At 48.4% G+C, this 12763-nt stretch overlaps 1 protein-coding gene across 1 annotated transcript; it reads right to left on the bottom strand.

Annotated features, from left to right (window-relative positions):
* Positions 1 to 8121: 8121 nt before the first annotated feature.
* Positions 8122 to 10564, bottom strand: LOC119449165 (uncharacterized). Its single transcript, XM_049665123.1, has 6 exons — positions 10196 to 10564; positions 9610 to 9814; positions 9455 to 9539; positions 8943 to 9076; positions 8734 to 8798; positions 8122 to 8672 (listed from the first exon to the last, which is right to left on the bottom strand). Exons 1-6 carry the CDS (start codon positions 10418 to 10420, stop codon positions 8277 to 8279), a joined length of 1110 nt encoding a protein of 369 aa, XP_049521080.1. The 5' UTR covers positions 10421 to 10564; the 3' UTR covers positions 8122 to 8276.
* Positions 10565 to 12763: the final 2199 nt, after the last annotated feature.

The following is a 12763-nucleotide window of genomic DNA, read 5'->3' as shown; positions in this document are numbered from 1 at the left end:
CCACACAAATGGCGTATCGTCCCTCGTAAGGCGTGTCAGGGGTTCCGCTATCTTCGAAAAGCCTTTAATAAATCGGCGATAGTAGGCGCACAAACCCAGGAAGCGCCGGACGGCCTTCTTATCGGCAGGAGCTGGAAACGCGGCCACAGCGGCAAGCTTGTCGGGATCGGGTCGGACCCCTTTGGCGCTTACTACATGCCCGAGGAACTTGAGCTCTTCGTAACCAAAGTGACACTTTTCGGGCTTAAGTGTGAGGTCTGCCGATCGGATGGCTTCTAGCACACTCCGTAGGCGGTGAAGATGCTGCTCGAACGTTTCAGAGAAGATGACCACATCATCCAGGTACACAAGACAGGTCTGCCACTTCAGTCCAGTAAGGACAGTGTCCATCATTCGCTGGAAAGTAGCCGGGGCTGAACACAAGCCAAAAGGAAGCACTCGAAATTCATAGAGCCCATCTGGAGTCACAAAGGCTGTTTTCTCGCGGTCGCGTTCGTCTACCTCGATTTGCCAGTACCCGCTTTTTAAATCGAGAGAAGAAAAATAGTGGGCACGCCGTAGTCTATCTAACGAGTCGTCGATACGCGGCAGCGGGTACACGTCCTTTTTAGTCACGTTGTTGAGCTTGCGGTAGTCGACACAGAAGCGTAGCGTTTCGTCTTTCTTTTTGACAAGAACGACCGGAGACGACCACGGGCTGTTAGAAGGTTCGATGACGCCATCGTCAAGCATCTCACGGACTTGCGTACGTATGGCTTCGCGTTCTTTTGCCGATACGCGGTAAGGCTGCTGGTGTATCGGGCGTGCGTCTTCGTACGTGATGATCCTGTGTTTAGTGATCGAAGTCTGGCGTACCTTGGAAGAATGTGCGAAGCAGGTCCTGAATTCAAGCAAGAGCTTGCGCAGTGCTGTCTGGCTATCGGTGGACAGTTCAGAATTGATGTCGAGATGGCCCAGAGACGTGTCTGCTGTCTCCACTACTTCTGACGTGAAGCAGTTGTTAACGTTTGCTACTGCGTCAGCAAACGCTAACGAAGTGCCGCGGAACAGGTGTCGGTGCTCGTAGCTAAAGTTGGTAACAAGCAATTGCGAATGACCAGCACGAATCTGTATAACACTTCGAGGCACACAAACACCTTGCTTCAGTAGGTGTTCCAAGTTACTTTCGGCCACCGCTTCGCCATCGCGTAAGCCACAGCATGTAACGTCGACGAGGACACTGGCTCGTGGAGGAAGCGTGACACTGTCTGCCGAAACACGAAGTACGTCGTCGCGCCGTTGGCCGTCTTGCACGTCGATTGCTCGTGCGGCAGAGAAAGTGATACGACGCTCTTGCAGATCGATAATCGCGCCGTACTCCTGCAGGAAGTCAACCCCAAGAATAACGTCGCGGGAGCATTCGCGTAAAACAAGGCAGCTCACAACGAATGTAGATCCTTGAATCTCAACTCTAGTCGTGCAGGCGCCCAGCGGAGTAACGACGTGGCCGCCAGCCGTCCGAATCTGCGAGTTATGCCAGGGCGTGATCACTTTCTTCAGCTGCGTTGCTATTTTCCTGCTTAGTATGGTGTAGTCTGCGCCGGTGTCCACTAAAGCACTCACGGCATAACCGTCAATGGTCACTGGTATATCGAGCGAAAGCCGGTCGTCTCGTTCAGCTGCAGGTGATGGCGGATCGGTATGTTTCCGTAACTGCGTCTGTCGGAGGTCTTCAGCGCTTCGACCGTCAGCGACCTCGCCCCCAAAGATCGCCTCAGTTAGTTTTCCCGGCGGGGACTGGTCGACCGCTCGGGAGAATAGCGCTGGGGCGGAGGTGAAAATCGTCTGGGAGACGGCGATCGCGACTGCCGCCTGGCAGGCGGTGGCAAGCGCTGCTGAGAGAGGTAGTCCTCAATGTCCCGGGGTCGCTGGCCGTATCGGGGTGGCGGCGAGTATGCGGAAAAGCCGCGGATCCCAAGGCGCCGGTATGGGCACTGGCGGTACAGGTGGTCAGCTTCACCGCAGTGGAAGCAGAGAGGCCGATGATCGGGTGTGCGCCAAACATCCGACTTCCGAGGGGGCGGGCGTCTGTCGTCGACGTAGCGAACCGCTTGCTCCGAATGGTGGGCAAATGGAGCGGCATGAACAACCGGCGGCGGTGTATACCCAGCGTCGTAGTACGACATCGGCTGCGCCGACTGAATTGACACTGTAGGAGGAGCACGAACGAACCGCGGCGGAGAGGGAGAAGGGCGCTTCAGGGCTTCCGCATAGGTCGCACGCGGATATTCAACAGGTACTGCCGCAGCGTTAGCAGGAGGCGAGGTGTCACGGAGCGCCTGGTGCACTTCGTCCTTGATAATGCTCGCTATGGAGCTTACCGTAGGGTGCGGTGTTACGGCGGCCTTTTGCAACTCTTCACGCACGACAGAGCGTATGAGTTCTCGCAGACAGTCACCGTTGCTTCCTATGGCCGTGAAAATGTCAGCAGCAGACATGCTGTTCGCTTGCCGCTCATACATGTTCGAGCGATGCAGAAGCATCTTTTCCATAGTCACGGCCTCGGACAAGAACTCCGCGACCGTCTGCGGAGGGCTCCGTACGAGGCCAGCGAAGAGTTGCTCTTTGACCCCGCGCATCAGATGACGTAACTTCTTCTCCTCCGTCATTCTTGGATCGGCCCGTCGGAAGAGGCGCGTCATGTCTTCGACGTAAGTGGTCACAGTTTCGTTTGGCAACTGGACTCGGGCCTGAATCGCACGTTCCGCTCGTTCGTGGCGATCAGGACTGGTGTATGTCTCCAAAAGCTGACGACAAAACTCGCGCCACGACGTCAGTTGCCCCTCGCGGTTCTGAAACCACGTACGTGCGCCATCCTCCAGGTAGAAGTAGACGTGTCGGAGTTTCTCCGTGTCGTTCCATTCGTTCACGGAGGCCACGCGCTCGTATTCGACCATCCAGTCTTCGACGTCTTCGAACACTGTGCCATGAAACGTCTTCGGGATCCGTGGGCTCTCAAGTGTGTAACGGTTCGACATCGTGCTTCCCGTACCGGTTGGGGCGGTTTGAAGAGAAGCGCTGGTCATACCGGTTGATGTGGTGGGAACTGTAGCGTTGACGACTTCTGGAGACAGTCCCCTGATCCTGCGGCTGGCCCGATGCACGGGAGTGTCGACAGGCACTGGATTCGTAGCGCGGATCCTTGGAGGGGTCTGCAACATCCGTGAAGACGCTTACCCAGCACCTCCACCAGTTTGTCACGAGCCTCGAGAAGTAGCCCTGAAGGTTTAATAAACGTAGAGCAGCTGGCTCTTGGAAGACGCGACCGTCGGGGCTGGCTCGAGCAGAGAAGGAGCGCGCGGTCTTCTTTCTTCTCTTGGGCTCGACCCACTCTTGCCCTCGACCCACTACCTACAGGTGGCAATATGCTGTATTGATAATTTCTCGACGGCCTCCACAACCCTTGCATTGATCCCTTATCGAATAAGTAAGTTAATAAATGTTAGCTAATTAAACTTAAATATTAGCTGCTTGTGCAGCTAATAAAAAATCAACACTAACAAACCCCTATCAACATACAGTGGGGGCAGTTCGCGTAAAGCTGTCAATTTTTTTTCTACCAGATGTGGCACATACCAGATGTGCCACATTTAGTTTTCACATCTGGTATGTAACTCAATAGTGCTTTCTGAGAAACCCTTATGTGTTTCCGTTGTAGCTTCGTGCTACAGTCTGGTAGTCTGATAGACTGGTAGTTAGACTGTCCAAACAATAGTGGGGATGTTGACTCCACTAGCGCGGAGGTGGTGGATAATGTCCGCTGCTGCAGCAGGCGGCATCTCAGCCGTGGGGTCCTGGCCTGTGGCACTGTCAAGGACAAATCCTGCATGGCGAAAGCAGTTGCGGATTGTGTCCGGCGTCACTGCATTCCAGGAATCAGACAGGATGCTGGTGGCCGTGAGCAAATCCACAACATAATTCTTGTCGCGGTCCACACACTCGAATAGCACACGATTCAAGAGGCGCGATCGGTAGTGAATTTTCAAGTTCTAATCACGCCCTGGTTCATGGGCTGCAATACACTTTTGGTATTTGGCGGCAAGTGCTCTATATCAATAGCCTTGAGCCTGTGGCTATCAACAGTGGTCACCGCAGTTGTCTATGAACATAAGCATCTTGTAGTTCTGAAGCTCATATTTCTGGTTGAGTTTCCGTATGTACTTTTCAAAAAGATCCTGGGTTATCCATGTCTTGGAGTTTGCCTTATACCATACAGGCTTAACCCCTTTAAAACATCTCGGATGTTATTACTTGCCTATGGAACTGACGGGCTGGAGTGTTTTGAACACCCTGTGGCGCAACCTAGGGGCAAAAAAAAGTTGGCTGAGTAGTACAGATATGACGGTGCTCCATAGGGTAACACGGGTTTAATTTGTTCTGTGTGTTGTTTCGAGTTTTCTGCATAGTTTTTGAGACTCCAAAAGTGTTTGTAGCGTACACACCATCATCTGCGCTACCGCTTGTAACATAGGTCATGGAACACAAGCACTCTTTGCTCCAGCAAACTGTGCTGAAGGCATGCAGACCCGGCGACTACGACGAGTAGCGCGGGTTCCCAAAGTGTCGTAACTGCCATTATTGTTGCATGGTGAATTGCCATGAACAAGAGGGTCATAATCCCTGTGTGTTTTTCTACCAGTTCCCCTCAAAGCCGTACAAAGTGGAGCAGTGGAATCGCTGTGCTGTTTGACATTGTATAGCAAGTACATAATAAAAACTGTCGCCAGCAGGTACTGAAACATATGTGCGCATCGGAAGCATTGGACACGCTGTGGGATCGCAGCGTGCAGCCACTGTAAACACTTGGGAAGAAAGCTTCAATTTTCTTGTGTGTGGCTGAAATTTTTAATTTTCAGCCGCACAGGCAGCTGCTTGCTGCCTGAGAGGCTGCTCTCGACTTGCCGCAGCGAAATTTCCGAGGTGCTTTCCAATTTAGTTTCCGAGGTGCACTGTTTGCTTCTTATCCTAAGCGGGAAATAAGCGAAGGCTTCTTCGACACCGCAGCTTAAACAACTGCCTCATTCAGTGGCCAACGGTGCCAGTACTGGCGTCGGCGTCATTTCCATCACTTCAGTATTTTGACATGCTGATTTCAAATATGCAATTGGTTTTCGCATGCAACAAGTACTTTTCAAAATATAAGCAATTCATGTTTTTTTGTATAGGCTAATTTGGAGGTAACTTCTCTCTACAATGCTGGTTGTTATGAAGGAGACTGGCACATCAAAATGATGTTGAAATGATCAGAGGTTGCAGTGCTACAAGAATGAATGTTCTAAACTGATTTATGCCAAAGTTACAGCATGTCAAACTTTTGTAAGCAGAAGGCATTAGTAAAACCCCTGGAGAAATTATTACTTTTTCAAAATTTCTGTAATGATATTTGTTCATATTTTAGGCCCACTTCACTCCCAGTTTGTCCACCTTTCTGACAAAAAAAGAATTATTGCAATAAGATAAGTAGAACCAGAGATATCGTCACTCCAAAACTACACTACCATCAAAAATGTTGTTTTGAGAAAACGAGGAAAAACATTTCACGACATGTTCGTGGTGATTACGGCAAATGCTTGAACACTAAATTGATCTAGGTTGATACAGGGGTCCAACCAGGCAAGAATTAATGTTTTTCACAAATTTGGACCACAATTAGAGCACGTCAAAATTTTCGAAGTAAAACCTAATGCAACTGCAAGGAAAATTATTTTTAGAAATTTTCTGTATTAATATTTATTCATATTTTAGGCCTACTTCACTCACCAATTCACTACCTTTCAGACAAAAAAAGAATTACTGCAATAGATAAGTAAAACTGGAGATATTGTTGCTCCGAGACTATGACACCATCAGAAATGCTGCTATGAGAAAACGGACAAAAATATTTGCGTTTATTCACTGACCCCCCCACCAATGTCTCTCAAAATGAACCAGGGGAGTAGTCAGGATGCATGCTGTCGTGGTGCTTTTTTTTTGACTGCCTTAGCGAGGCCAAGTGATGCTGCCCTTTTTTTGGAAGAACTTGTGCTACGCCGCAAGTCCTTTTCTTTTGCCCTGCTGGACCCAGTGGGTGTTATATTCATGTCCAGCTGTGCTAGCACTGCTGCAGCTGCATACTCGTTGCCGGCATTAAAACGCAGCACAGCTTCTGCAACAGCTGCCTGTACTGCAACTAGAGGCCAGTGCTGCTCTTGCTAGCAGGCTCCAGATTACAGAGTGCAGAGACTTATTCGAATTCTGAGTCCTGCCCCTCAGGCACCTCTGCAGCAGGCTCTTTTCTGACAAGCGCTGGTACACTGGCAAAAGAGCTGCAGCCACATCACTAGGCAAATTATATTTGTGCCTAGGCTCTGGCTCCCCTTTGGCCTTTGCTGCATTGTGGGGGCACCAAGACTGCTCACCAGCCGGGCACAGGGCGTGGTTTGGGCAACTATCAGTGGAAGTCACATGATAAAAAGTTGCCATCACTGCACGACTCATGGCTTCCACATCACCAACATGTGATTTTAGGGCTCGGCCATAGTAGACAGCCAACCTGTCGACCAGCTCAGCTGTCAATCTTCCCTTGCCACCGAGGCTTCGTTTGCCTTCACCCTTGTGTTTCTGTAATAAGTTGCGGAGTGCAGTGCCCATGCGTTTTCTGACATGGTTAACGCAATCCTCTTTTTCTACTTCAATGTATCCGTAAACTTTAGCTTCTTTAATTGCATTGTATGTGCGGCTGTCACCGTCACACAACATGGTGGTATAGCGAAGGTTATGTCGCTGAAGCGACCTCTCAAACAAGATTTTGCCTGCATCTACTTCCATCTGGCCAGACTTGCAGCTTGTGTTCTTTTGGCACTGGTGGCTCAACTTCCAAAGGTCATAGCCCTCACTGTCTGGCTTAGGGCCATTCTCGCAGCCCAAACAAAAGTTAGACATCACATGATAATCGAGCACATATCCAGTGAAGAGCTCAACAACAGTTCCAACACCAATATGTGAGGAATGTCCCCTTGTCAACCAAGTTCCGTCGTAGCACACGGCAATGTTCTTTTTATGTCCAAAACAAATGTTCTCATATAGTTCAGTGACTTCTTTCGCGCACCGAGTCATAACGGTCGCGGCAGCTCGGGTGGCAGCAGGCTCTAGCGTCTTCTTTAGGTGCCGCTGAAACGTTTTATTGTGGAGCCCCCGGCGCGAAAGCCCCATCGACGCGAAGATGTCGTTCATGGCTGTTTGGCCATTTCCACTGCTGAGCATTGCACGTGTGGCCAACATGTTAATCTCAAACGGATTACATGTCTTTTCACCATCAACTCTGCGCGAGTTCCACTGCACCGCAACTTCACCACAATTCTCGCACAACACGACCAGTTTCTTGGCAAGGCCGTAGTCACGGTCGCCTGTGACTAGTTTCGCACACCCTCCGCATACTTTGCACTGCAGGGCAGCGAGCAGCACGTTCAGAAGGTTCAAAAGACTACTATTTATTTACAGAAGATCGTGCATGCTGCGATGTCAGTACTGCCAGGAGTCATTGTCGCCTTTCGGCCGGGAGCCCTCAAGCATCAGTGAGGAATACCTTGTTAAATCGAAAAGATGTTGATTCACATCATGCTGGCTGCGGGAATCACTACAGCGTGTCAAAACGCGGCTTAAAAGTATCTTGCTTTCCCTAGACCACTTAATAGGGGAAACATTGTTCACCTCATTTGTCAAATGCAGTATCAGTCTCAATAGGACACCCCAAGGGGATTACTTGACAGAGCTGATCGTTATCAGTGGCGGCGACAATGCAACAATGCCGAAGCCGTCAGTACCCAAGGTGACAAATCCCTGCACCTGGACACGAAAAGGTGCTGAGCATGTCATTTTTGTTAGTCACCTTCTCTGGCTCTCTTCGCACCAGCCATCTGGCCACTTGGCTTAGTCACCAAGTTTATCAACTTTCCCGTGGATTATTCAGACGGAACCATGCACGGTGTTGCCGGTTAGTCTTCAGCTCCAAACATAATAGGTCCGATCATAGCAGACAATGTTAAAGATCCTGAGCTCGTCGCAATTATCGCGAGCCATCCACTATGGCGTCTCTTATTCTCACAGCCCAAGTCGCTTTGGGACGTTAAACACCATAAACCAACAGAGTACCATTTACATTTACTGGCACACAAAGTTCTGAAACATTTCAAAGCACTAGAGCAATATCACTGGTGCATCACATTGTACATAAAAGAAGCAAAAAAATGAGAATGCTTTCAAGTGTGCTTAACTATCTCACTTAAGAAATGTTTAAAATAAAAGGTCTCAAGTTTGGGCACATATTCTGCGAGGAATGCTTCATCGCGCTGTACACATACAGTGATGCTTTGCTGTGATGAATAAATATAAAGAAACGCTTCTCCGATACCTAAAATGTACAGCATAATCATGATCTGAGAATAATACTGATGCGTCTTCTTCAGACGAAGTTGGCCATTCACATAGTGTATGTATGGCACGAAGCTTTCTTCGTGTTCATGGTCGATGAGTTTCTTATCCTTTAAAGAAAATGGGCACTTTATCTCGACCAGACACATTCTGCCATCTGAATCCAGAATGCCATCTGGGCTGCAGCATAGCCAGGGTTGCTCCGGGTGGATGAAAAGGCCAACCTGCAAATGAAAGAGTAGCATAAGTTTCAAGCTTCCTTTCAAAGTGTGCATGCATCTTTACTTCATGGATGACAGCGCCAAGTGCTGTGGACAGCTCTGCTCTGGCTTCAGTTTCCATTAGTTTTCCTGCACAAAGTATCAGTAAAAGGTGACTCCACAATCAGCACTAGTAAATGTTTGTCATGCTATGCGTTAAATATCCGTGAACTTCTTTCATACGATTTAGCAAAGTTCCTAGATTATCTAGCCTATTTCTGAATTCTAGCTTACCATAAGAAGTTGCAGCAGATGAGAAGAACCTTGGCCTCACAAGGGAACTTGCCAGAGTTTTATAGTTGTTGAGCCTGGTTTTGATGCGGTGTGCACTGCTGCTTGTTATCCGCAGACGGCGTTCTGTGTGCCATCTGTGATTAGATATGCTCATCAATAAGAGGAAACACAAGAAACACAAGTGGATACAATAATAATATAATATGACAACAAACCTTGTCACTGATGCTTGCCGCCTTGTTAAAGCAATTTCAACAACCTCATCCATGCTTTTGCTTACCACACTCTGATAAAAGCATTTCTCCTTTGCTGAGAGCGTGGAGAACATGTCACACTTTGTGAGCCTCAGAGGTAATGTGGTTGAAACTTCAAAGTTATGGTGAAGCTGCCGCACATTATTAAATATGTTTTTTACAAGGTCGTTGTGCGACTCGTCAACTTGCTTGGCAGCAACAGCGACAACAGCATCAGGTGCCTCAATCGCACAACTCTCTTCAAAATTGATGACATGCCTGAACGCGCAGTTCACGTCGGGAAACTGGCTGTGCACCACTGTCGGGCTGAGGGGCCTCAGGATTGGCTTTATGATGGGACGACCTAAACGAAAAACACAGTTGCACATGCTCAGAAAGATGATTTCCCAAAGTGTAAACAGACGCTAACTTACTCGGGAATAGTTCACTGATGGACTTCTTTGTGTCAAGCGTTGGGCGGGTCGATGGCTTCTGCCAAGCACACGGCAGGTCAGTACACGACGTGTGTTGGTGGTTGTTGACATACAGGGCCAGCGCCGCGCCGTGCTTGCACCAGCCTCGACATCCAGCCTTGCAGGTGCAATAAGCTTGCACAATTTTTCTTTCGTGCGCTGATAACTAGTGGAAGAAAAATACACAGTCGGTTTATGCCCGCACAGAAGTAAGTGTTTTCAGAAAATCCACACAACAGAACCAGCCTGCTCGAGTGCGCAAGCCTAGAACTGCGCAGTAGAAAAAAAAAAAAAAAAGAAATCCGAGAATGGTTTCATATAGAACCTAATTGGCCATCGCGTACAAGCTAATGCGCTCATTTAAAGCACTAACGTCGCTAGAAATCCATGAGACGGGCACTTCGTGCGGTCTCTGTCTTTTTATTGCTGCTAATATGTCAACTATCCCAGCTTTCTGCTAATGCACGCCAGTCATGGGACAAGCGACGCGCATGCTGGCGATAGCCTAGTAATTTCTGTAGCATGCCAAGAAAAAAAGTTTACTCACCTCTAAACGCACTTCGTACTCCACGCTCTTCATTTGTGCGACGCATTTTCCTAAGATTTCCGACGGACCGACGGCACTGTCGAGTTCTTCTCTCACGCAGTAAACGTGATTAGCGGCGTACAAGTCGCCACCGCGAAGCAAACTACTTCGTTTGAAGTATTCCTGAACGTTTGATATTCGTCTGTAGCCGCAAAACAGCACGCGAGGCTCGTTTTGCGTTGCCATTTTCACCCACCGACGTTCACCGCACACAACTTCGAGCTACGAGCCGGGGAGGGACGACCTGGGAACAGGGACAAAATGCGCGATGTGGCCGCATTGGCGCTGCGCACTTGGGGAGCGGTGGCGCCACCAACTGAGCGCACGAGGAGTATAGGCAATATTTTTCCCGTTTTATTTGTGAAGGCGGCGATCACAGGGTTGCTAACCGAGTGATAAAAAGAAGCCAAACGCACGAGCTTTTCAACGATACCAAAATGGCCGCGGTAGAGCGAGCCGTTTGCGAGTTACAGGCACCCGAAATAAGTGCGATTTGTCCACAATTTAAAGGTCTGTGGGTGTGCCAACGAATCTTTGAATCGCTGTTACGCCGTAAATACGAGGTATTTTTTAATAAAAAGTTGCAGGCAGGTGGGGGGTGGTAGTAGGAACACGAAAATGACAATTTTGAAAACTCGATTTTCGGGCAAATTTTCGGCTCCTAAGAGCCGTGTCTCCCCTTAATCTATGTCTACTTTGCGGAACACATCCAACTGCGTGCATGAAAATAGTGTGAAGAATGATAACGTAAATTTCACATAGTAGTGTCGGTGAAGAAAACAGTTGCAAAATTGTGAAGGACGAAACGGACTTTTTATTGGGCAAACCTGTGCCCGCAAAAGCAAGTTGCACTCGAAGCACGATAGCGGCGAACAGTCGGCGATCGGCGAAATCTGATCAGCGGCGGAACGCGTCTGCTTTTATGCATGAGTCATCGAAGGTTCCAGAGTAATTCGAGAAGCTTCCGATACATGCAGGCGCGTCCTGCGCCGAGCCGTAACATTTAACATTTGTTTGCCGGTTAAAAGCGGTCACCCGTGAAAGATAAATAAGTACACTTGTCAATAAGTAGGCACCATAACAATGCATACAGAGACTCCTGCTCGCTGTTTTTGTAGGTGTTGAACCAGCGCGACTCAGCATGATGTGACAATGCTTATGTGCACAAAATCTGTGTCTTTTGCTATGTTCCGATATTATTTGATGTCACTGATGCGCAACCTGAATTATATTTATTGAACGACGATACCATGCCAATGTAAACAAATGCACCTGTCATTGCTTTGGACACCTAGCAGAGTTCTTCTGGGGAAATTGTGCACTTTATAAACGGACATACAAGTTCCATGGCTTGCCTTGGAACTGCTTTGGTCATACACAATTGGTGAAGGCTTTCTTTTTGGCGTCACCCACTCCAATTCGTTTATTTTTTTTTCGGAAAGATGCATTGGCGGGGTTCATGCCATGCTCTTCGACCATGATTCCTCTCTGTTTGTGTCTTCTAAGTCCGCACGGCCAAGGCCTCAAAACAAGGGGCTAAGACACCACAGTAATGTAGTGGCCCCTGTCCACTTTTGATATACGTCACTGCATAACAAAACTGTATTGTGACAAAGCTGACTTTATGGAACCAACATTATGTAACGGATCTTCGTCATTTTGCTGCTCGCACTCGTATAAGTTTGCACAACCACAAAATGCAGACTTGAGTTTGTGCTGGTTGATTTTCTAGCTAACATTTTGAGGCCTCCACGTTGCTTGCACAAAAACTGGTGAAGTTTCTTGCATGCATACGCTCTTCTGAAGGCTGCGTGACCACCTATTATTAAAGGCACCGTCAAAACTCGTGATGACATCCACACAAATTGCATTAACTTCCACAAAGTTACTGGGCAACACGATCAGTCATGGGCACAGTCGAATCCACTAAACACTGCATGGTCAGCTAAATGCAAAACTATTGCGCCTGTAACACCATACTGGTGTTTGACGTGGTCTTCGATTTGTGTTGTGGACCCCTGATAGAGTAGAAAATCGTATACAAGGCCAGATTTGTCTCGGAGCATAAATATTTTGGTGCCCCATGGGTGCGGCTTTCCTTTGACATACTGTTTTATGTCAAGGCGCTTTTTGAAGGGCACCATCTGTTCATCTATGCAGAGGCGCTCCCCTGCTACGAGTGATTTACACTTGCTTTGGAAAACATCAAGCAGTGGCCTCACTTTCCAGAGACGGTCGGTTAGAGTCGGGGCAATTCACGTCTACAATGTGCAGGTTATTGCGCAACTTTTTGAAATGGTTGTGCGGCATTCCTGCAGATGCCACGAGATGGCATTTCATGTTCGGCTTCCAATAAAGTCTGAGCCTCGGGTAGTATAGAACACCCATTGTGAGATGTAGTGCGACTAGACGCCTTATCTCTGCCTCGTTGGTGTTGCCGGAGCTGCTTTCATGAAGCACCGAGTATTGGTTTGTTTTTTCAGCCAGCTCCAGAAATACACTATTTGGCACATACCCTTTGAAATATTC

This window comes from Dermacentor silvarum, chromosome 4, assembly GCF_013339745.2.
Source record: "Dermacentor silvarum isolate Dsil-2018 chromosome 4, BIME_Dsil_1.4, whole genome shotgun sequence".
Taxonomy (NCBI): Eukaryota; Metazoa; Arthropoda; class Arachnida; order Ixodida; family Ixodidae; genus Dermacentor; species Dermacentor silvarum.
The sequence above is the reverse complement of the archived record's forward strand: the minus strand, read 5'-3'. Positions and strand labels throughout refer to the sequence as shown.

Bases quoted from the DNA above. Each gene is read 5' to 3' on its own strand.
- LOC119449165 (XM_049665123.1), bottom strand. From the start codon at position 10,420: ATGGCAACGCAAAACGAGCCTCGCGTGCTGTTTTGCGGCTACAGACGA. The intron at 9,815-10,195 runs GTGAGTAAACTT...TTCTTCCACTAG, and splicing joins AGTACGAAGTGCGTTTAGAG to TTATCAGCGCACGAAAGAAA. The intron at 9,077-9,454 runs GCATGTCATCAA...ATCTAATCACAG, and splicing joins GACGTGAACTGCGCGTTCAG to ATGGCACACAGAACGCCGTC.